Below are 23,983 nucleotides of genomic sequence, written 5' to 3'. Positions count from 1 at the left end.
TGGGCAGATCAGCTCTGGTGAAGAGGTGGGTCATTGGGTCCTGGCCGTGTTGGAAACAAACAGGGCAGTGGTGCAGGAAGATCGCCAGTGGCAGCTGTTGCTTCTGAGCTTCAATTCACATTTTTGCGCATTGAGGCTGGAGGCAGGGAGAGGAGGGATTGATGTGCTTGTTTTCATCAGGTGCCATGCCTGCAGTGCTCCCCTGCCCTGCCTTGCTGATGGCCTTCAATCCTGCCATGTCCTCACCCCCATCTTCTTGCCCCACACTTTCCACACCAACAGATTTTCTGTAAACCTTCCTCCCTGCATCCCTGTTCCAGTAATCCTGTAAATTCAGAGTTAATGACAAACACTGAGCCTGTCTATCAGGAGAATTGCCTTTGCAATGAAACCTGTCAGCCTAGAGGATATGTCTGAGGCAGGGGAAGGCTTAGTGTCTGGGACAGTGAACACTAGGCCATGGAAAGCCCTGCCAAAGGTCTTTTTACCAGGGCCAGCAGACCCAATAACATATATTGCCACAAGAATCCAGGAGCTGCACAGCAACAGGCAAGAAATTGTATCTTCACAGTGCAATCCTTGTTCTTGTCCTTCCCCTGCCAAGCAAGCGTGACTGTGGCAGGGAGGTTTCACTGACACGTAATTCATCATTTTTAGTGGTGGTGATTTTGACAACAGTATTTTTCCCATTGTTTTCTTGAAACTTCCTTGCTGCCTTAGCAAACTGAACAAGGTTCAGCTGGTGCGGTTCAGCTAGCATGGTTCGGCTCCTTCCTCAGAGGGAGCCTGTGAGCGACTCCAGAGGACCACTGACTTGAACTAGACCCCTTGCTGTGGTGTGCAGAGGCAGCATAGGCTAGGATGGATCCTGCGGAAGGGTGCTGAGAAAGCATGGCAGTAGACAGGTCCCAGTGAGGCACCAAATGAAATGCCGTGGGGCCCAGGCAGCAAATGAATGAATTCTGCAGCAGTGATTGTGAACTGAAGGGTATCTTGGCAAAATGTCGTGCTTTGTGGCCATGGAGGTGAGCTGGGTTCATTCCTCCCCTCTTGGAGACACTGGTTCTGACAGAGTTGCTCCTGGACCTGTCGTTCAGGTTGTGCTCCCTGTCAGGAGGACCCCAAGGCTTCCCTTCAGGGAGAGCTCAGGCTCCTGATCACTGTTCTGTACCAGAAGTGGGAATTTTCAAACCAATTCTGCATGAAAATCTCATTAATAAACTTGTCTGTATAGGAAGAGGAGGAACAGGGTGTTGGATGATGGGTAGGATCTCCCAGGCTTCCAGTTTCAGGATTTTCATAACACTGCGCTCTTTTTCTGTGCAGCTGGCTCAGAGAAACACCATCCAGACCTTCATTCCTGTGCAGAAAATGGAGAAAGGCCTGCTGCTGGAGCACATCTTGCCCAACCTGAAAGTGCCTCAGAGCTATGAAGTTCGCCTGACACCCATCACCAGCTTTGGGGCTGGAGACATGGCTGCCCGCATCATCCGGTACATGGAACGTAGGTGTCTCCTCCTTGGTCCTGGCTACGAGAGCAGGTCTGAGCCTCAGGCCTAGGGACATGCGTAGATGTTGCCTTCTGCGACCCTTGGGTGGACCTCTGCTCTATGGAGTTCTGATGGCACGGTGCTGTCACATTTGGCCATATTTTGGCTATTGCCGTCAATGCAGAGCAGTAGGTAGAGACCTCTGAGGTCCAGCCTCCACTCATCCTTCACTCAGCAGCTCTGGCTCGCACCCTGCCCTCCGTGGGCAGGAGAGCCCAGTTCCCCATCAGGCTATGCTGCAGCTTCCTGTGGTACACTGGCATGTTTTAGGGGACAGCCACTGGGCACTGCATATTAACCACATGCCCATAAAAGTAAGAGGATTTCAGGAGGCTTCAGTTCTTTCCAGAGCTGCATGCACAACTCCTGTCCTAAGTAGTCACCGGTAAACCTGTAGCTCTGTCCCATACCCTGACTCCCAGATCCCATTGATGTACATTGACCATGCTTCTCTCCCCACCGTCCAAACATCTTACAACTTTCCCCACCATCCAAACATCTTACAACTCTCCCCATTCCTACAACCCTATTATTTCTTTACTTCCCTCAGGAGTTTGGACCCTGTGTTTAACAGAAAGTACAGAGATGCCCCTCCTCCTATGTTTGCATGAATTCACACAACCCTCTTGTCCCGTGGAGTGACGGTGTGTCTGGTGTCCCCAGCGTACCTCTTGTCTCAAACTTCCACAGTGTCTCAAACTGTTTTGATGTCCTTCTTAGATACCAAGATTTGATACCTAAGTGGGTGCTATCCCAGCTGGTGCTCCAGAAAGAAACTCTTCGTGCTGCCGGAAGGGTTCCCCTGTGCAATCTTGGGATCACCCCTTAGGTGGGGTTTTCCTAAGATCTGTTTGGATCAGAGAGTCAGCATCTTGTTCCATCACCAAGGCAGACACAGAGCGCTGCCATTTCATAGGGATGCTGCTAGGAGATTTGTGCATCTATGACCTCTCTTGATGTGTTCGTTTTATTTTCAGACTTTGATTGTGATTTGTGATTTGAGGGAGTACTAGCTGTTCTGACTTGTTTTTCTGTTTCCTCTTCCAGCAATCAACTATCCCAACCCAACAGGTAAGCAACAAGACCTTTATATTTATATTTTGAATGTAATGCATGTTGGTCAAGTGCTCCAGAAGATTAGGCAAGCCAAACAGCTGGAATACACAGCTGACTTTGTCAAATCTTTTCCCCCAAAAGAGGATGAAATTACATACGCTAATGCTTCCAGTAAATAATGCCATTTGTTGTACCTTGAGTTCTTGCCAGGAGATACACACCAGAGATGTGCCTCCCACTCACACCTGATATCTCCTTGACTGGATAGGCTGTGATCTTGAACCCACCCTCCCCATAACATTAGCAATCTGCCTCTAGTAAGCAGGTTATTAAATGTTCCCCAAAGTATCTCTCTTTAAGGAATGTATATCCCCCATCCTCTTCTGACCAGGAAAGGTACCACTTGTCATCTCTGCAGGCTGGTGTGGAGCAGTCTCCAGCTCCTATCTGGCTCCTCTTGCAAACACCTTTCTTCTTCCTCTCCAGTGTCATCACTGTTTACTTGCTTATTTTCCTTCTGGTCATTCCTGCCAAGATGCAGACCCACCTTTTTTGGGCGCCCAGGGTTCCCATTGATTTTGAAAGCAGGATACACAACATCTCAGAAAGGTGGTCTTTAACAAGAACATGATGGTGCCAATCAGGCTTTAAAGAGGGTTTCTAGTGTGCTGTAAGTACTGGTGGAGTGATCTTCAGGGGATGAAACAAATTCCCTTTGCTTCCATCTGGATATAAGCCCAGGCAAAGCTCTTGGGCAGAAACAGGCAGACTAGTTGCTGGTGGTCCATGGGGAGCAGGTGGTTCCATGTAGCTGTTCCTTTTTCCCTGTTTCCAGCTGCTGAGTCAGCAATCAGTCTTTATATATATTACTCTGTGAATATGTAGGCAAGTGCTGTTGCTGCACTGCAGGGTAGCAGTGGGAAGGAGAAGCCAGGATTAGGCAATGGAAGCCAGGAATCAGGGTATGAGGTTATCTCGTTAAGGCAGCCACAAGGCATTCACTCTTGCAAGTTCATGCTCTGAGGATGGTCTGATGAACCATACTCTGCCTGAATTCCCTGTGCTTTGCTTTTCCCCACTTCCTGATCCTCTTCAAACATTCTCCAGAGAAGACTCACTGGGAAACACTGAGCGTATTGCCAAGGACCCACTCCAGACTGTGTCCCTTGGTACTCGCTAGAGGAGGCAAGCATCCCAGCCCACAGACAGAAGTGACAAAATCTGGCCTTTTGCTGCTTCTTTTCCAGAGCATAAATCACTGGTAAAGCCAGAGGAACTTCAGTCCTAATTGTGTCAGTCTCCTGGGTCTTTGTAAACTGAGCCTTCAGACTGCTCCCCTACGGCTGCTTTGGCAGCTCGACTGAGACCAAGGCAACCGCATGAAATTTGCCTATGGTGGAGGATACTCAGCTACGCTTGTATTTTCATAGAGTAAACCAAACACTTAGGGTTTCTCCTTGATAAAGTTACCCAGCCTGTGGTGGATATTGGGACCTCAGGGCCAGTCATCGGGGTCTTGCCCATGAGTTCAAACCTTGAAATGACTGTCTAAACTCACCCCCACCACACTTGCTTTCAGAGATGCCCCTTCCTTCAGACCTGCTGCCAGTGAAATATAAGCCCAGAGGCTCTTAGCTCTGTCTCTGAGCCACAGCTGAGCTCCCAGGCTCCCATCCCAGTAATATGGAAATCCCTGCTATTACCTCTTATTTTCTCACTTCCCCTGCTACCACCACCCCCAGGGAAAAAGGCTGGGACAGGTTTGTAAAGGTATCCTCACGCTAGGCTGCCCAGCCAAATTCTGAGAGCAAACATTGAGAGCTCTCCAGTGAAAGGCAGAGATTAGATGATTAATGCCTCTGGCAGACTGATCCAAGGGCATGCACAATGGTGATTAATTTACAAACTCTAAGAGTCACTTAATACAATTATTTCTTCATGCATTTTCTCTCTCAGCCTAATAAGATGTTAATGACATTGGGGCAAGCACGCATGTGGCATGGTTACAGAACCAGGTACTGGGGTTATAAAGCAAAAGCAAAGTAAAAGCAGAGAAAGTGAACAAAAGACATTGAGGATTTCAGATATTTAGAGGTTAGCAGTAAGACTGACTGTAACTCTTAAAAACCAGTTAATCTGGTTCTAAAAACCAGAATTTGTCTTTCAAAAACAATCTTAAAATTATCTGAATTCTAAGGTATTACCTTAAAGATCTCTTAGAATAACTGATAATTTTAATGTCAAGACTAAATTCCAGTGCTGGAGAATCTGCTCTGGAGAATCTTACCTCTCCCATGCAATGTCATTTGGATATAGCTTTCACTTTCTAACCCAAACCGTGCAGCGCTGCCCCACAAGATATTCCAGCTCATCAGCAGTGGATGGTTTAGTTTCCCTGGTTCTAGCAGATGTAGCCTTCCAACCTTGACGATGAGGGTATTAAGGAGCATATGGGATTGCTGCAGTTTTTTTCTCTTGGCCAGGGTATCTTGCCCTTCAAGATCAGCAACACTTATTTCCCATGTATCTGCAGTCTAGCTGTGTGTGGTGCTAAAATGTTTTGGAATCACAGACAAGTACGGTGGGTGGTGGTCAGTACCAGATGCCGGTTGTTGTAGATTACCCTGGCTCATTCCTTACTGTCTAGTGCTTGTGTGTCCTGTCTCTGATAATGCCTCATAGTCCAGAGGCATCTGAGCTTGTTGCCCTCATATGAACACATGGGAATGAAATGTGAGCCTGGTGTTTAGAGTTGGATTCCTCAAATCTGTGCCCGTTCCTCAGGAATCTGTGTAACGCAAAGGTTAAAAAAGGGTGGCTGTCACCAATTGCTTGTATCATGATGGCAAACAGGATTGTCTGGGCCATATTATCTCCTTATCACAGATGGAGATATTAAAGCAGATGGCCATCCAGTGTGACCCAACCAGTTACAGTATTGAGAAGCTTTCTTCCATTACTGGTTATAAATGCTTTAGAAAGTTAACATGGAAAAGGCTGTTAAATGTTTTTTTCTTAGATCCCAATGTACTTTGAGGTCACAATACAGTTTTAATTGTCTTCATCTTCTGGATGGGGAACCTGATCTCCGGAGAGGAAGTGATAGCCTATGGTCACACAGCAGGTCTGCAGCAGAGCTGAGGCTCAGAGCACGGTCCCTTATGTTCCAAGCCAGTTTCAGTCATCAGACCACAGCTAAATGACGAAGGCAATTTTATTCAAGTGTGCTCCATCTGCTATTCACCCATAGTCTGCAGCTAGAATAGAATTATTATTTTTTGCATTCATCTGGCATCCAGAATTTCAGGACCAGGGATGTCTTCTCCCTAAGGACTTGATATGAAAACCTCCATTATGTTTCTCAAGAAGGCAAAGCAACACAAAATGCTAATAGCCGCAGCAGAGGGTCACTCTCCTGGGCATGTAGGGAGGTGTCTGTAACTGGGAGCAAACATATCTGCGCTTCAAGCTGCCGCCACTGCAAAGCCTGCCAAGGAAATCTGTTTGGTGAAGACAGCTCTAACTCCAGCTTTTGAAGAACCAGCTCCCCTGCCACCTCCACCTCACCTCTAACAATCCAGAGAACAACTTCTGTGTTCAATATTTAAATCCACTGTTTAATTTTTAAATAGGAAGCTTCCTTTGTGCCACAGTGCTGAGGCAGGATCTTTGGCAGATGGTGTGAATCTGCAAGAAGGTTTGCTTCACACAGCTGAGGTCAACAGTTAGATCACCGCCGTGGCCTCTGAGATACAGCAGATTGTTTAAAGGTTTTCTTTTCACCTGAATCTGCCAGAATCTGCTCCTGGTGAGCCCAGCTGATAACCATCCAGAGGTGACATGCTGACTTGCCCCAAACCACCCTGAACATCTATCTAGTTATTCTAGGCACATCCACTTCTAGCTCAGAGAAATACCAGAGCTTTGCCTTCCTGTGGCTTGTTTTAAATCAAAGGACCAGGAGACAGAGCACCTGGGTTCTGTTTCCAGCTTTGGCACTGTTTGCTGTGACATTACACGTGTCTCTCTATACTTTTGTGCATCTGTTTCCCCATATGTAGTGCAGGAGATATATAGAAAGAGGCCTCACTACCTCAAAGAGATGTTAAAAAGCCTTGTTCATTAGTTGTTGCAAAGTTATACCAAGCTAAGCAGAGGCAACGTGTTGTAGTTACAAACTCCTGCACAGCACATACACTTGATCATCTTGTGGTCTCTATGGTGCATAGGACTGTCCTCTATTTTGTGCTCTTTGCTAGAAGTGTTGCCTTCTGAAAGAACTGCACATGAGTGAGAGGAGACGATGGAGTCAAGGCCCTGTTTTGGCATTAAGAGTTCTTCTCTTCAAACTTTCAAGTCTGCTCTGAGCAGTCTCGCCTCACAGGTGTATAGGGCTTCTTACAAATGAGGCAGAGCAGTCCATCAGCTGGCATGACCAGGCCTTGGTGCTAAGCTGGGAATACTGTCCTCAGTCCTCTTGTTTTGCCCAGCTTGCTCTGATCTCCACCTGAGTTTGGGCTTTCTCCTTAGTCTGCCTTCCCTTTGGTTTCTGTGCCTTGTCTTTTGTGGGTTTGCTCCCTCTCAATCAGTTGCCTGGCTGGCCTCTGTTACAGCTTTCCACTCTGCTTTCCAGCTGATACTCGCTGTTAAGTGAATTTTGTGCTGGAGAAAGATGTCACCTTTCTCCTCAAAGGTCCGTGTGCAGAACAGGGTCAGAGGTGCAAACCATCCTGGTCCCTTTGATTGCAAAAGGACAGTCACAGTGGATCTTGGTGTGTAGGATAAGGCCACTGCAAGAGACAACTTCAGTCTTCTAACTGCAGCTGGCGACCTGTGAGCTGGCGCCATGCAAATGTTTATCTTCAGTCCAATGGAGAGAAGCCAGGGGTGTGACACCAGCCCAGCAGTATCAGAAAGCTTGTGGGCTCCAGCCCCATCTCTGATGACCAATGGGTATCTGGTACAGCCATGAACTCCCTTCTTTCAGCTACGAAGGCTGGGGGGGGACCCTTAGAAGCTGCTTTCTCATCCTTTTCCCCCTCCATCTCCTTGTGCTGGGGATGAAAGAGCCCCCCCCCCCCATCCCACATAGCGGCCCTGCCTCAGACTCCACAGGCATCTGCCCAGTTGTCTGCTCCTGACTTCTCCTTCCTCCTTCAGCTCCAGCTGCCATGTGGCCCCCTGTGCTTGCACTGCGGAGCAGTGGCTAATTTGGATTAGGATGCTAATTAGAAATGAGCGGATTGAATAGAAAGCACTTAGCCAGGGTTAATCAGCAGTTAAGTGGCCAGCCCAGCCGGCTCCGATGGCTGATGGCTTCGCTCAGCTCCTCAGCTCGCAGGAGCAGCATTTCCCACTGAGCTTACAGAAATCCCAGCTGCCCTGCTCTGCCGAGCCCTCGGCATGCAGCGTGGTGCCCAACCTGTGGTGGCCCAACCTGTGGTGGCCCAACCTGTGGTGGCGCAACCTGTGGTGGCCAAGACCTTCTTGCAGGCCACAGCAAGAGGCTGCCTCCTCTGTTCTCACTGCTTTGGTGGAATGCTGGGGAGAGACAGGCAAGAAGGGGGAACCGATTTTCCTACCACAGGCGTGTGCAGGCTTTTGATGTCTGTTCAGATGACAGTCATTTCCAAATGGGAGGTGATGGGGAAGGCCTTAGCTACAGGGTAGGAACGGGGAGGTGCAGCATCCTAGAGTCGAGATACCGTTCGTTTCGTGGGTAGGCTCTCCTCTCTGGTGCAAGACATCAGATTTTGGTGTGCACGGTAGGTGTGTGAAGCTCCTAACCATCACAACACACCATGTCTGGAGCTTTTGGCCCTGACATCGCAGAAAGCTTCCCTTTCCCACCCCATCTTGGCACCCAGCTCGTAGGTTGCTGACCCTGCTCTGCCCTACATGTCATGCCAGAGCCACCCATGCTAGGACCAAGCGCCTCATGCCCAGGAACCAGAGCAAACCCCCACTGAAGATACAGGAATGCAGGAGCCCAAGTAGACATTTTGGCTTCTCTTCATCTGGGTGGGATAACAGGAACAGTGTGGGGGGTAAACCCCAAAAAGTTGAGTCTTGCATCAGCATGCCATGGATGAGGTTTCTAGCACATTCCAAGCCCTTAGCAAGAGCCTTGTTTTCTTTTCTGTATGTTTTCTTTCATGGCTTCTAAGTACTTGTTCTTTCAGTTTCATGACACACCCCCTTGCTGTTATATAAATGCAGAGGGTATAATATCTGTGCTTACTGTGTCTGTGCCACTCGTGTGGTCTGAGATCCCACTCTCAGCCAACTCTCCAGCTCCAGTTTCTGCACAGGGACCTTTCAGAACACAAAGCAATTTTCGTATCGGGTCTTGGACCTGTTTTATCTTTGTCTTCTGCCTGTTTCCTCCATCCCTCTCCTACTGCATCATCAGTGAGAAGCTGGTTCTTGGCCTTTGTTTTTGTGGCTCAGGAACTACCTTTTTACCACAAAGTTTACCATCTTCAGCCTGCCCAAGTCCAGTTCATTCCAATCTCTGCAAGTCCATATTGGGTTATGTCTATGCACAAGATTTTTCACCTGTCTTACAATATTGCTGTAGGATGTGACTGTCTTGTGATAGTAATAAAACTGAGCCCTGTTGCACATGTGGTTGATCCTACATAAAAATCTTTTACCTACATGACTTATTTTGTTAGGGGAACCAGCATAAGCTGCAATATCAAGTACGCCTTTTAGCTGGTATAAATTGGATGTACTCTAGCTAAATGACACATTTGTAGCACTGAGCAGACCTCTTCTCCACAGCTGATTTTTTTTCATGTGTGCCATAGTTTAGTTAAATATATAGCCCAAAGGGGGGTCATCTGCTGGTTCTTTTTCCTCTCTCCTGAGGAAATTATTCTATCATCAAGTTGTTCTGGTTTAAAAGCCCTTGTGACCTGTTTTCCTTCAGTGCTCCTTTTGCCCTCCTCTATGTATGCCCCCTCAGACCTCCCGGCAGAATGTTTTTCTCTTCAGCCCTAATAGCCTTCTTCCATTTCGTCAGGCTATCATATCCATCAACCTGGATTAACCCTTCCATAATCATACTAATCATGGACGTATTCCTTTTCAGCCGCCTCCCGAGGCTGGGGGCTGCCGGTCTGTCCCCAGGTTCATGCAGAGCCTCGGTGGTGATGTGGCAGCACTGTGAGACTTGCTGCAAGCACCCAGGCAGCCTTGGGGAGGAGTTTTGAAAAGCAGCAGCTGACCAGCCCCTTCCCTTCCCTGCAGATAACACCTGCCGCTTTGAGGACGAGAAGATCTGCGGCTTCATCCAGGACAAAATGGACAACTTTGACTGGACCCGGCAGAATGCCCTGACCCAGAACCCCAAGCGCACCGTCAACACAGGGCCCCCCACGGACATCAGTGGTACGCCAGAGGGTAGGCACACATCTGGGTTTATTTTTGCTTGGCTGTGGAGATGAGATGCATGCTGTCACTTGTCAGGAGTCCTACGGCTCTGGGAGATGGTGCAGTGCTGATCTGCTTTCTGCACAAGATGCTTCTCCTCCGCATGGGGTGCAGGGAGCAGGCAGTTAATTTGCATGTTACTGATTGGCATTAAACACACAATTAAAACACCCACAATTTTGTTTAAGGGAATAGTGTGAGCATTAGTTCTTGTTACAAGCTAATTGCCTGCTGTCTGATGCCCTTGTCCCATTTGATGTTTGTTTTGAAGTCAAAAAAGGATAAACAAGTAGAAGAACATCTCTAACACCTAGAAACAGCCCTGCTAGTTTTAGACAGCTGTTTCCTCAAAGAAGGTCTCGGTGGGGCAAACAGATGTCCTTAACATCCGAGACCAGGTGAAGGCTCCCTGCAGGGTGGCAGCAAGTGCCTCACCTCTAGCTGGAGGAGAACGATGTTGGGTATTGCTCCCACTGGCTATGCATGGAGTACATGCTCCCATTTTAGCCAGCTGTTACTTTCCCCTTTCTCTAAATGCAAAGAGTAAATTTGTATGCAAGCACAAATCTTTGAACTCAGAAAAAATAGGAAACATCCAATGGCCAGCTAAGGAAATGGCTTTTCCCATTGGTGTTCAGTATGCCAGCCTGACCGAGCATTGAAAACGATGCCAACAAATTCAATAGCTAATCTGTTCCTCCCTGGATTGTTAACAACTACTTTGGTATTGTTCTCTTTAGGCAACAGTATTGTTTAGGCCAGATATACCAAATCCTCTCTTCCCCTGCTTGAGGCAGAGAAATTAGGCTGGGATGGTTTCTCCCTCCTTATTCTGGTTTTCTCCTTACACAGTGCAGTCAGCTCTGGGGCCCTCATGCTGCAGGAGAAGGGCTCATTTTGCACCCAAACAGATGTGTGTGTGCATGTTCAGGGACTCCTCTGCTGCATGCACTCCCAGCGGGTCTGCCAATGCCCATCTCTCCTGCTCTCCCCTGGGTACTGCAGAGGCAGGGGAGGCACTGCAGACATCCTGCAAGTGTCTCTGGCTGGGATCACAGTGGGTGCGGAGCAGATGGGAAGAGAAAGGCCATGTCTCTCAGAGGAGGAGTGGTCTCCCAGCCTCCAGCATCCCGTCGTCTGCAGGACGGGGGACCAAGCGCATGCTGCCTTTCCCCACCTTTCCCTCCTGTTCTGTAGGTTATTACATGTTCATCGAGGCGTCCCGGCCCCGGGTGACGGGAGACAAAGCCCGGCTCATCAGCCCCCTCTACAACATTACTGCCAAGTATTACTGTGTCTCCTTCTACTACCACATGTACGGGAAGCACATCGGTGAGTACCCTTCGGGAAGGGGATACCCCAGCCTAGTGTGGGCTGTCAGGGAAGACCTCCAGCCGCTTCCTCCACCAGCTGTGCCTGCAACCAGCAATTCAGGAGGGTAGGAGTCCTACTCCAGTGCTCAAAGCGCCAGCGTGGGCTGTTGCTTTCAGATACTTGTCCCTTACCCACACCCCAGCAGCGTCAGGGTTGTGAAGCTGTTACAGCCCATCCTCGAGGCCACATCTTGCAGTCAGCCATCACCCCTCCCCCTCTGGCTCACTCCTCTAGTGTAAGGCTCCCTACCCTCCACAGAAAGAGCATTGTACCCATGTGCACACATTTTCCCCGCTCAGGGCCACAGCCACCTTGCTCCAGGCAGCAGGACACCAGGTGAACAGTCTGTCCATCGGAGAGGAGACAGAGGTGGCGGAGCTTTGTGGGACCAGAGGGCTCTGTGGTGGCCACAGCTGTTTTGGGGTGGGCAGGATGCGTGTTCCCTCTGCTGTGCCAAGGGGCTGTCTGCTCAGTCTGACTCCCTTCTCTCTGACTGGAAGCTTACGAGTGCAGCAAGCACCCCAGAAGCGCCTGGCACACTAATGAGTTTCCATATCCAGTCAAGGAGCAATTGCTAATTCGTCACCTCTTGATTATAATTTCATTAATTTGAATAATAGATGCACTCTTCCCACAGCACGCTGGGTTATTAATCACCTGCTGGACTGGAGCCTGACTGAAAAATCAGGGCCCAGGCAGGAATGTGTCCACCCTTCAATAAACGGGGTTAATTAACAGCTCTCTGCTCGGCACCATTCATGTCACTGGGAGGGAACATGCTCCTGAGTCTGGCCACCATGCCTTGCGCACGTGTGGCACGGCAAAGAGGTGAAGCTGCAAAGCCTGGGATCTCCTTCTCTCAGTGGGGGTGAGGCTGAAACCCTGACCCTGTGGGTGCCAGCGAGTAAGGGCTGGGCTGCAGTTCACTGAGCAGGTCTCCGTCTCTGTCTTTGCTCTGAGGGCTTATATTTGCTGTCTGCGCGCAGTCCGGCGAGGTCAGAGGTGTCTGCATGTGCCTGCCTTCCCCCTGCAGACAGCCTGCTCCGTGTTCTCTTCACGCTGGTGGAGGCAGGTTGCTGAGGCAGAGCACTGTCAGTGTTAGTGTGCACTGGGTTCTCATGGACCTGCTGGCCTTGCTTAGCTGACAGGGTACAGCTGTTAATGCTGGCTGGCATGCTCCCTTTGCTCCCTGCAGTTGTCCGTTGTGGTCAGTCAGCCTTGCTGCCTAATTCCTGCACGTCTCCTAGAGGCTTTGAAAAGGATTTCATTCTTTGTGATTGCAATGAAGGGTGGCGCAGACCGGTGGGAGACTGGCAAGGAAAGAAGTGGAGGGAGGAGACCTCTCTTGCTTTGTTCCCTTTAGGAATACAGCTGTGTGTCATTTTTCCAAGTTCATTTCATGGAGAAAGTAAAAGCCTGTCAGCTTTTGCTTGCTTTTGGAAGAAAGCTCTGTTTTACAGCTCTTATGTGGCGGTCTGTCTGGAGAGGGGGATGGATGGGACGTGCCAGGGAACCAATTCATTACAGGTTTCTGGCTTTTAGTGTTTGAACTCTTTATTCATTTGCTCCACCAACAAATTGTGCAGATCAAAAGGTACGGTGATTCCCAAGACCTAAGCAAGCCGCCGAGTGCCATTTTCTATTCCTCAGCTTCAGACACCTTTTATATCTGTTGATTTTTCTCTTCATACTCAGTGTTGCTGCCCCTGCCTGCTTCCCATATTCCGTCTTGCACAAAGGGGCTGATAAATTTGTGCGAGATGGATAGGCTCTGTAATGCCATATGATGATTTTTAGGGTGGGTGCTGTTGAGCTGAGAGTGAATAAATTATTTTAAAATTACACTGACTAGATAAGAGTCAGAGAATGAAAGAGAAAGAAATGAGGAAAAGTTCTTTTTCTCCTGGCCTGTGGAATATGTGGGTTGGTCTAGCAATCCACAATGTATCTGTCTGCAAATTGAAATTCAGTACCTTGTATCTGCTCTCTACTCTGGGGTTTCTTTCTCCTGGTAAGAGTCAGTCATGGTGTTCTGTAATCGTTTCGGCTTCTCTTCTACATATCAGGCACCAGGGTGAAACTGAGACCTCTCCAGGAAAAATCAGAATACCTAGTAATCCTAAAATCATCTGGTTTTCATCATTCCTGCTGTGCTGCTTACTAACTCTGATGCTGCTTGGTCTTCTTCCTTACTGCCATGCTGGCAGCACTCTGGCATAGCTGTCCTCATCCCTGCACACGCACAGATGAACCTGCGTTGGGACAGGCTTTGTTTCACCAGCAGGTCTAATGGCTCGATCTATGTTTCTAATGCGTGTTGGTTACTCCGTGCCTGGTTTTGCTTGTGCGGAGGTTGTGAAACCCTGCTGGAAAGCTTTAGCTTGTTCAGAGGGTGCCAAGCTCAGTGCTTTTGGTGGCTGAAGTGGTCTCAGAGTCCCCTGGCGAAGTGGCAGCCTGCCTGAGGGCAAAGAAGGTTTTTTCAGCTCTTCTTATTTAGCCCTGGGTTGGAGGTGAGTGCCCCCTCCTAGATACAGGGCTCCTCGCTAGGACTTCTGTCAAATGAGGAGACAGACCCTGGCCTCCTACCCGTATCACATATGCAACAATGTGAAGGTAGTGATGGGGTGGCTGCAGCCCTGGGCCATGTCTTGCTTCCCATATGGCCAGCTATCCCTGATGCCTGCGGACACGGCCCCAGCCCCTGGCCCACCTAGTGCCAGCCCAGTCCTACCAAGCCAGATGCCAGCCCTGCTGAGCCAGCCGCAGCACTGAGCATGAGCATATCAGGTCACTGCTGCTGGAAGACAGTTCCAGCAAGAGGACATCTCCCAGCCCAAGCTCTCCTAGCAGCTAGAGCTCCATCGTGGAGCAAACTGAAGCTCTGTCACTATGAAAAGAAGCTGTATAAAATCCCGACATTTATTTATTTTTTTAATAACCCTTTTATTACCTTCCCCCCCCCTCCACAGAACTTGAAAGCTGGTTTACTCTCACAATTTGACTATAAAATATCCATAGCCATCCAGGCAAATCTTCCCTGGGAGAGTTCCCAGACACTACTCGTTTATAATAGATATGACGAAAGAGAGAAACGGAATACAAATGGAGCGTTTGTAGCCATGGTATAAAATATTCAGCGACTAGCAGAGCAGGGTGATGTTGAATATCTCTCAGATGATGAGAGAGCAGGGTGAAGGGGAGCTCCCTGGAGGCAATTCCTGTTCTTCTGGAGTTATTTGGTCATTGGTTTTCCTTTCTCAAGCCCCCTCCAGAGCGAGCATTCGCATTGCCCTGCAATCCTGCCAGCCCAAACACAAAGATCAGGAGGAGGGGAAGGAAAGAAATCCATTTCCACCCGGCATTCAAGAACGAGGGTGTTTTGCTTGTGGCAGGTGCAGGTGTATCAAATGAGGAATTGCTTGCTTGCTTCAGGAGAGGAGGCTAGCTGTAGTGGGCAGCAACCGGCCACCGAGGTCGGGAAGCCTCTTTGCCCATTTGGCTTGGTGAGTCAGCGTCGCAGCTGCAAGAAGATCCTCAGGTCCCTGCTTCAGCCATCGGACTCTTCTTCCTTCCTAGGCGCTGCCTGGAAGGGGGATGCTTTGAGGGGACAGTGTCACTGACGGGCTGCTCCCACAGCAGTCCCCTGCCACCTCTCTGTCATGTCTCCTAACTCAGTGTTAGCCAGGTTGTGATCTGCACGGCCTCCTGCCTACTGCTGGATGCTCTCTCAGACTCTACAGCCAAAGATGCCTTCATGGCCAGACCACAGGAGGAAGGTTGCTCAGAGGGACAGGGACATCTCAGCCACAGTGGATTTAGCTTTTTGTGTGGCCATTGTGATCCCGGTGGTACACAGTAATTGCTGACGCTATAGCTCCCTGCCTTGTGAGCCAGAGACTGTGCTCATGGGGAAAAAACTTGGGTCAAAGAGTTTACTTGCTCACAGGGGTACCTACATAAAAGCAGTGATGTAGGATGTACCTGAGCAGCATTTTTTAGCCTCCTCCTGATTTGTGAGCTCACTGGTATGTGAATGGTTCAAAGCTGCATCAGGGGAGGATCAAACTAGGTATTAGGAAACATTTCTTTACCAAGAGAGTGGTCAGACACTGGAACAGCTTTCCTAGAGAGGTGATCGAGGTGGTCAGGCAGTTGGGCTAGGTAATGGTTGTAGGTCCTTTCCAACGGAATTATTCTATTCTGTTCTGTTCTGTTCTATTCTATTCTATTCTATTCTATTTCTATTCTATTTCTATTCTATTCTATTTCTATTCCATTCCATGCCATTCCATGCCATTCCATTCCATGCCATTCCATTCCATGCCATGCCATTCCATGCCATGCCATTCCATGCCATTCCACGCCATGCCATGCCATTCCATCCCATCCTATCCTATCCTATCCTATTCCAAGATACTATGAAGAACCATGCTTGGGACTGATTAGGAGGAATTTTGGTTCTGAGTCACTAGAAACAGTGAGACCTGATCAGATCACTTGCCACAGCATCCAAGTTCAAGAAAGCCATAAGCTGTTTCACAGAGGTAATTGGGTTGTAGGCAGCCACTTACACTGGTGGTGTCACCACAGACACCCTCCTGCTGAGTAGGAAACACAGAACTGGAAGGCCACCAAACTGAATTGCTTCTTTACTTCTTCAACTAAGATAATGCAGCCAGTGCAAAGGTGTTTGAGAGGTTGTGGTGGATGATCACACATGGGAGCCATTGTTAGCATGCATGCCACGTGGCTGCATCTTGTTTCTGATGAATGGCAGAGCTGTCGGGTTGCACAGATTGACAGGTACCAGATATATCAAAGTAAAAGCAATCTGAACAATGAAGATGTCCTTTTTTGTAAGATTCAGCATCATAGCTCCCTTGTTCCTACCCAGACCTTGTTTATGGACACAGCACCCTGCTACTGCACACAGTTATACAGGTGGCACTCTGGAGGTAGCTGCATTCTGTTGGATATGTAAAGTTTGCCTTATATAAAAATACATCATTCATTAAATCCATGCCATTATCTCCAGTGCAATAACACTACACAGTAGAGATTACATCATTGGATTGATTGAGGGGAGGCTGATTTTCCTAATGGGTATGATTCACTTCCCTCTAGGCTCTTGAAAACAAGTTGCAGTTAGAATTAAGTGAACAGTTTGTAATGAAAAAATGTATTCAGTTTTTTTAATAACCTTTCCACTTCTTTAGATGGGTTCTTGGCTTTACTTGCTCCTCCATCAATAGATGCGTATTTGACTAATGTTTTGTGCAGACATCCAGTAGCTTCCTGTGGGCTATGGTGTGGACCCTTTGTATAGACTGTGGTCTCTTCTGGTAGTATCTGCTTGTTTTTGGGGGGAAGTTAGTCAAATACCATGATCACAAGCAAGGATTATAAATACCTGACAAGATAACCACGTATTTGTAAAGTGTCATTCAAGCTCTGTAGGTTCAATACAGTGGCTCTGAACCAAAAACCGTTAAAGTCATTGTTTTGCTAAAGACTTCAGTGGACTTTGGATTAGAGCCATAGATTTAAAGATTATTAAGACCAGATGGGACCAATACATCATCTAATCAAACTTTCTGCATAACCAAGGGCAGAGAACTCCCTTCAGTTACGCTTGCTGCAGCCCAGTAAATATGTATGTCTACACCTTCACTGGATGTTTACTGACAAAGAGCACCAACAGCTTGCTTGACATGGTGTGCAGATGTGGGACTGATCCCTAAACCAAAGATCTTGGCATGTAAAGCTGAAGAAGACTTGGAGAGGAGGGAAAGGTATTCAGATGTGGGTTGGCTCCATGTCATTTTTATTCCACAAATAACATGTCTTCCTGTTGATGCAGGCATTCTGCTCTAGTACCTTGAATTTGAGTACACTGATCTCTGCCTTTCCGTGCCCCTTGCTAAAAGTGCATTAGTGAATCAAGTTCCCAGTGCAAATAGCCACTGAAATGTTGCCGCCTTCAAAAGTCCTCTTCTTCTGTTTTACCAGTCATGATCTGACCACATTCCTGCTGCAGAATTTGTTGGGAAGGTTGTCAGGGGCACAGATTGCTGACACCAATTCATTTGCACATGCCCTGAATCCTCACAGATCATCTTTGCTCCTGCTCACCTGATTGGAGTCAGAGCTGTTTGTCTGGTGGGAAGCTGCTATGATCCCCCCTCCCTTCCGCCAGGCTCTCAGCAAAGCATCTTTCCATCCAGACTTGGCTCCCAGCAGCAGCAGCAGTGTTGTGCCAAGTTGAGTAGCTCTAAGGATATACTGCAACCTGATTATCTCCTGAGATGTTGCATCAATTATTCAGACCCTGGAATTGCTAGATACAAAACTTAACAGACACTTAAGAGGAAACAGGAGCTCTCAGTGCATATCCAGCTAGTTCTTTAGTACTCCCAGGCCGCTCTTCCCTTCTCTCCATGGACCATTGCCTATTTCAGCGGTGCCATAATTGTACTAGTGGAGACTGAAGCCGGTCATTCCAGGTGCACATTTGGAGACTGCCCCCGCCCCCAAGTGTTCTGGCAGGATAAAGACTGGGGGGGGGCAGAGTGCACAACTATCTTGCACTACTTGGGCAACCACCCCAATCTGTTCTTGAACTTCAGGAAGACATGGTTTTGTAACATGTATTGAAATGCTTCCCAGAAAATCAAAAATGTTCAATAAATGTCAGTCATCACCATTACCTCCAGGAGTGACTGCCTCTCCCAAAGGGACCTCTGCAGGGACAACAGGCACCCCAGCACCTGAAGGAGCTTCCGGGTCAAGGTCAGGAGTCTCACTGTCTCAGCCAGTCCCCTGGAAGTTTTTGGAAGTTTTCTGGTAAAAGTACAGCCAGGCATGAAACAGGAAAGTAGTCTCTTGCTACAGTGCATCTTGCCTCAGAGCTGGGAACACAGCCTACTCCAGCAGCCCTCCTGCAGCAAACCGCTTCCCAGGCCTGAAACAGTCACCTCTCATGTTTCCGTGGGTCAGGCAGAAGAGGAGGTCAGAGAACACATTTTGAGAGGTGTCTTCAGTTCAACAGGAAGAATATGTGATCTCAGCTGGTCATTCCTTCTGTCTTGCTGGCTTCAGCATCACACTAAAACAGCCCATCTGCTCCAAGCCCTGCAGCCGTGCAGCTGCCCCATGCTTGGTTCCCCACACTGAGACCACAGAGTGGGTGATGATGGTTGTTAATAGGGATAGAGAAGAGACAGGTGATGTCTTCCTCAGCATAAGTACATCTGCTTCTGCAGGATTTTTGTCAGGAAGCGTTCCACACGCACCACTTGTAACCTGGGGGCTCTGGGAAGCTCCCTCCTCTCTGGCTGAGGTCTTTGTGAAGCCTGCCCTCAGAAGGGAGGCAGGCAGACTCCCCCGGTCTGGCTGTTGAGCTCTTTTAAACCTGGCAGTGTCTATGAAGCAGACTTCTCTTTCAGCTCCTCTGAGAGCTGAGCACAGCGCGTGCTCTCAGTCTGAGGGCTGAGCACATGAATTGCGCAAAGGACCCAGCTGTCTCTGGTGGCAAAGATGAAAGGGTCCGTTATCAAAGCTGGGAGAAGAGAAAGCATTTGCCTGGAGGCATCTGGGCATGTCAAGAAACAGAGGGTGAACAAGGAGCAAGCAGACCCCCCCAGCAGCTATGCTGAGTCTGCAGAATCGATGGGAAAAGTTGCCTATTCATGGTCTCCTTCTTGCTACGGTCCTTGGACTCCCATTTTCCCCCAGGTTGGCTTCTCCTCCCTAAGATACTCCCCAGCACTGCTGGGGACCACCAGGTACGGCGACAATAAGAGGGAAGGAGCTTCCTGGCTGCCTTCAGACTGCTCGATTCCAGAAAGCATTGGACGGAAAGAAAGGTGTGCTGCTGCAGCTCACTCACCTGAGTCGCAGAGCAAGCGTAACGATCCTGTCCACAGGCTGCTCAGCATTGCTGCCTATGGAGGCTTATCTCCACAGGTGCTTCACCAGAGTAAGTCTCAAACCCTGCCTTGGACTTGGTCTTTGTAATGACAAGTCATGACCTGGCATCTACTCTCTGTAGGGTCTTAGGACCATAATCTAAACAGTTTATTCTGGGCCTTGAGATTAATTTAGATGCTCTAATATACAGCACTCGGCTTTAGGAGGGAGTTGAGTGATGCAGGCTGCCAGGTGAGAAGAGAGGGTGGTGTGTCTGACAAAGACCAGCACTGGCTGTCTTCCTACTCAGGACAAACAGGAGTCTGACCCCACCAAGTCCCCCCCTGGGCTTCCTCTGGAGCCCTGTCTGGACATACCAAGCCCCTGTGCAGGTGGTTTTGCTGGCAGCTGAAGCTGGGCCCAACCCCGCTTCCCCATCCCATGCCCCATAAAGGCTAATTCACATGCCTTCCATCCCCCCAGCCCCACGTGTACCCCAGGAATGGTGCAGAAATAGTCTCCCAATTGCTCATTAAATTAAGGGCAAGATGGTGCTGTGTTTGGGAGGTTTAAGACACAATAAGGGCAACAGGGCTGGGCTGGTTTCCTGCCCACAGAAGCTGCCCGCCTTGCCCTGGGGGAGTCAGAGCTTTGCGGGTGCATCCCCACCAGCACGTCCCATCCTGCTGGCCAGGAGCTGCACAGAGAAGGCAGTGGCCTCCACTTCAGTGCTGAGCACCCGGGGCTCCCTCTGCCCTGCCTGGGGCTGTCAGAGGCAGCACTGGGCTCATACACAGCTGTGGCCCTGACTAGTGACCAACTCTGAGCTTACCCCTGAACCACCCTTTCCCCTTACTCTGCTGAAATCTTGTTTCCTTCTGCTACTACAGCCAGCTTTCCCTGACCACACACTTTGGACCTTTAGTACATCTCCCCTTCCAACAGAATTTCACTGACAAGGTGGGTTTTTTTTCTTTCTGTTAAACAGACAAAAAAAAGGATTTGATCCAACTCTAGTTAATCTATTCAAGCTCAGCAAGGAATGTAACATTGCTGTTTAAGAAGGGTCTGTTTCTGCCTGCTCTGCATTTACACAGATTGTATTATTGCAGGCTTGCTTGGAGAGCTCCCAAAAGGCAAAGATGAACTCTCTGGCTACTTAGGTAGAAGTAGTGGCTATGGAAAGGTCATAACTCCTTTCTTAGGGATGGATGGATATAAGAGGAGCTGCACAACTGCATTTAGACCAGGTTATATCTCACCCTGCTCCATGCCTTCAGGCAGGCTACAACCTTGTGTGTGTTTTTGTATGGGGGATCCTTGCTAGGAGCAAAAGGGAAAGCCCTAGATAAGGGGTGGTACAGGTTGTTCTCAGTCTCTAGAGATGGAGTTCTGCTCAGAATGTCCAGAAGAACTTCTTTCCACGGCTACATCCTCTCCTTCTTAGGTGTGGAGGTCTCTAAGGGTGCACATCCTTAGCCTTTACAAGTATCTGTGGATAAAAACAAGCTGAGGCAGTTCTGGAGCATAAAAAAACAGGAGACATTTCCGACAAACCTATGGGTTTGCTTGTAATGCAGATTCCTCCATTTGGGGACTGGCGGTATTTCCTGAAGAGTGAGAAATCCCATGAGAAAGAATCTCTGTGTAGAGAGGTATATGGACAGACAGATGTTGTAAATTATCAGACGTACTGGTTATGGAGGGAGTCACGCAAGATGCTGGGCTGTTAGCATGAATTATCATGGCACAGAGGACACAGAGCAAATGGGAACTTCTCTGCATCTGGGCAGTGCCTTCTGACAGCATGCTGCATATACCAGTGTGGAGGGGGCTATAGCAAGGCAGGATGAATGCCAGGGGGGGGATCTCCGTCTCATGATGGAGCATCACCTTGCAGGAACGGGGCTTGGCAGCACATTTGAGGCTGCTAGGGGGCAAAAAGACTAGCAAGGCAGCTCGAGCACCATCCTGCTCAGTAAGGAAGCAGGGGACACACACTAAGATCCTTTCCCATCATTGTCCCCAAGATTACTGTGTGCTTCCCAGTCCCATTGATGTGAGTCAGTCACCACCTCTCTGGGAAAACATTTGTGTCCCCTGAGCTGGGGTTAGGAAGAGCAAGCTCTGGAGAGTCTGTCTGGTCCCCGTGGGCTGAGTGCACGCTCTCCCTGCTGGGCTTGGTGATGGAGAGGGACATGTGCTTGAGTGCAGGTGTTTGGAGACTCGCCTAGCTCATGATGCTGTTTGTTTTCTGCTTTGCTGGGCTGTAAACAAGCATGCGTCCAGCTGAGAGAGAGTGGTAGGTACCATCCTGCCTGCCTGCCTCCCTCTGCCTGCAAAGGGCAGGAGGTTTCCAGGAGGTTTGGGGAAACTGAGGACCTGGTTGCTACTAGGCACAGTGTCTGGACTGAAGGCAAGAGGGACCACAGCTCAGCAGGTGTTAGGCAGTGAGAACCTGCTCCTAGCCTGATCCCATAGTCAGATCTGCTGTGAATTGCCATGATGACTCCTGCGCTGGCTATGGGAAGCGCCGTGCAGCACAGCAGCGTGGTGAGCTGGCACATGGGAGCAGAGCTGCTGCCCACGGCAGCGTTCAGGGGCTGTGAAAACACAGCTGGGCTTGGAGCTGACAGTCAGACACCCAGTCTGTCCTGTAGCGAAGGACATAGTCTGTCCACATTGTCCCCTGCAAAATGTTTTAAGTATGGGAAAGGGATGTGATTAAGCAAGATGGTATAATGAATCGGATGTGAAGCTGGCAAGAAGCCCAAGGACTCCGATTCTTGTCTTTTAAATGCCAGGCTCTGTACACTCCCTTCACTCTGTTCTGACCACATATTGGATGGGCCTTTGTTCTTCTAAGATAGCATAAATTTAATGTTGTGGAGTGCAGGGATTTTTTTCCTCTCTTTTTAAATTCCTTAAACCACTTCCTGTTGTCCACACATAGAAAGCCTGTTACTGGTCACCAACAGCCTCTGAGGGAATTTTCCATCAAAAGGAGGTGACAGTATTTTGTTCCATACACACATCATCAAAGATGGAAGTCTTGTATCATTCATCTTTCTGTGCCAACACTTTCTCTAATTAGACCGTGGATCAAATGAGCAAAGGAGCTGAAGCATAGCTCCATTGCAAGTCTGCTTCTACCATATCACCATCTGCTCTCTGTGTACACAGACAGGTGGAGATATGCCGGAGAGAAGGAGCTGGAGTTGTAGTTTGCCTGCCTTCCTCCCGTTAGCACTCACATTCCTCATCACACGGCAGACATGACCATACCATTGCATTTACCCTACTGCCTGCATGCCCCAGGTCCCCTGACCCAGCCTGTCCCCCCACCCCAGGGGTCCAGCCGTGTGTCCACTTTGCCTCTTTACATTGCACTGTTGTGGCTTCTCTGCTGGTGCATTCCCTCCATCCCAGAATTCATATGCATGCCAAACAGGTCAGATAGATAGTGATGGATCATAGATCAATATGTGCAATTGGCTTTGCCACGTCAGGGGATATTGCTTGAAACCTGTTCTCATTTGATGGTAGTTTAGGAGGTCAGGGGTGGAAATGTGTTTGTTTCTTTGATTTCTTAAATCCACAGTAAAATCCAAAGAAAATTCCCTGTAGCCAGATATAAGTAATTTTCACAGGTTTGCTGTAGGGGAAACATTGCCAATCAAAACTTAATGTATTGCTGTTTATATCCCCAGAAAGTCCCAGCCACAGCAGGAAACTGGAGGCTTTGATTCCCTTGATCCCTTTCACTATAGCCTCCCCACCATAATGAAGCAGAAAGAGACTGTCCCGTAGCAATTAGCCATCCTGCAGCACAGCACTGAACATGCTCAGTGCCTCTCTAAAGCCAATGGAGATGCCTTATGAGTAGAGGTGGGATAGCGGTGCTTTCCAAACTGACCAAGACTCAATTTTCCTGCTATTGATGAGCTCTCTGAACCCTCCGACTCTGAAGTTACTGAAGCAGTGGCTGCAGGAAGGGATCTGTGGGGTGACCTTGAGACTGGACACAGGGGACCCTGCACACCAGGCTGAGATCAGTTAAAGACATGTAGAAATAAAGTTCTCTGTAATCGGGAGTGGAAAGTAGCCAAGAGGTTTTCATTGTCTTACTGCACATATGTTAATGTATGAAGCATCTTTAGAGTCTGTGAGCGAGTAAACACATCCTATCGTGGCATGAAGACAACTTATATTTCTAGAAATTATGAATTTCTAGAAATTAATAAAATGAATACAAGCCAATATTATTTCTTCATCTCTCTCTGTGCTACAGTTGTTTTTCCACCCTCTGCTTTCTAGCTCTCAGAGCAGTAACTTTCCCCCACAGCACTGCAGCTGAGAATACCAGCCTGACACTGACTGCTATTTATTAACATCCATTTAAATGAGAGAGGGAGAGAGACTTGTGTGAGAGAGACTTGTGTTTGTTGCAAGGTTTATGAACAGTAATAGATCCTTCGTGGGGACTGTTGTTCGCTCCTGGGATTTACCTGCACTAAGCTTTGGGCTTTCAGTCTGTGATCAGTGGTATTAACACTAAACCACGCATAAGAAGAGCTCAGAACCCCTGTTAGAAAGGTGAGAGCTCTTTCCCTGATGCTGGGTCTGCAGGTGACTCTGCCGGGTTGAGCCCTCTCCAC

At 48.7% G+C, this 23,983-nt stretch overlaps 1 protein-coding gene across 2 annotated transcripts in view; it reads left to right on the top strand.

Annotated features, from left to right (window-relative positions):
- Positions 1–23,983, top strand: part of MDGA1 (MAM domain containing glycosylphosphatidylinositol anchor 1) — a 154,976-nt gene that overhangs the window by 113,633 nt on the left and 17,360 nt on the right. The window contains exons 11-14 of one of the 2 annotated variants that reach the window (XM_055816601.1): positions 1,327–1,504; positions 2,598–2,621; positions 9,861–10,001; positions 11,241–11,375. In XM_055816601.1, coding sequence (XP_055672576.1) covers positions 1,327–1,504; positions 2,598–2,621; positions 9,861–10,001; positions 11,241–11,375 — 478 coding nt within the window. Of the gene's footprint in view, positions 1–1,326; positions 1,505–2,597; positions 2,622–9,860; positions 10,014–11,240; positions 11,376–23,983 lie in introns of both variants that reach the window. The other variant, XM_005238664.3, reaches the window with a different exon arrangement.

The sequence above is a fragment of the Falco peregrinus genome, chromosome 11 (assembly GCF_023634155.1).
Source record: "Falco peregrinus isolate bFalPer1 chromosome 11, bFalPer1.pri, whole genome shotgun sequence".
Taxonomy (NCBI): domain Eukaryota; kingdom Metazoa; phylum Chordata; class Aves; order Falconiformes; family Falconidae; genus Falco; species Falco peregrinus.
This window is presented reverse-complemented; position numbering and strand designations above follow the sequence as displayed.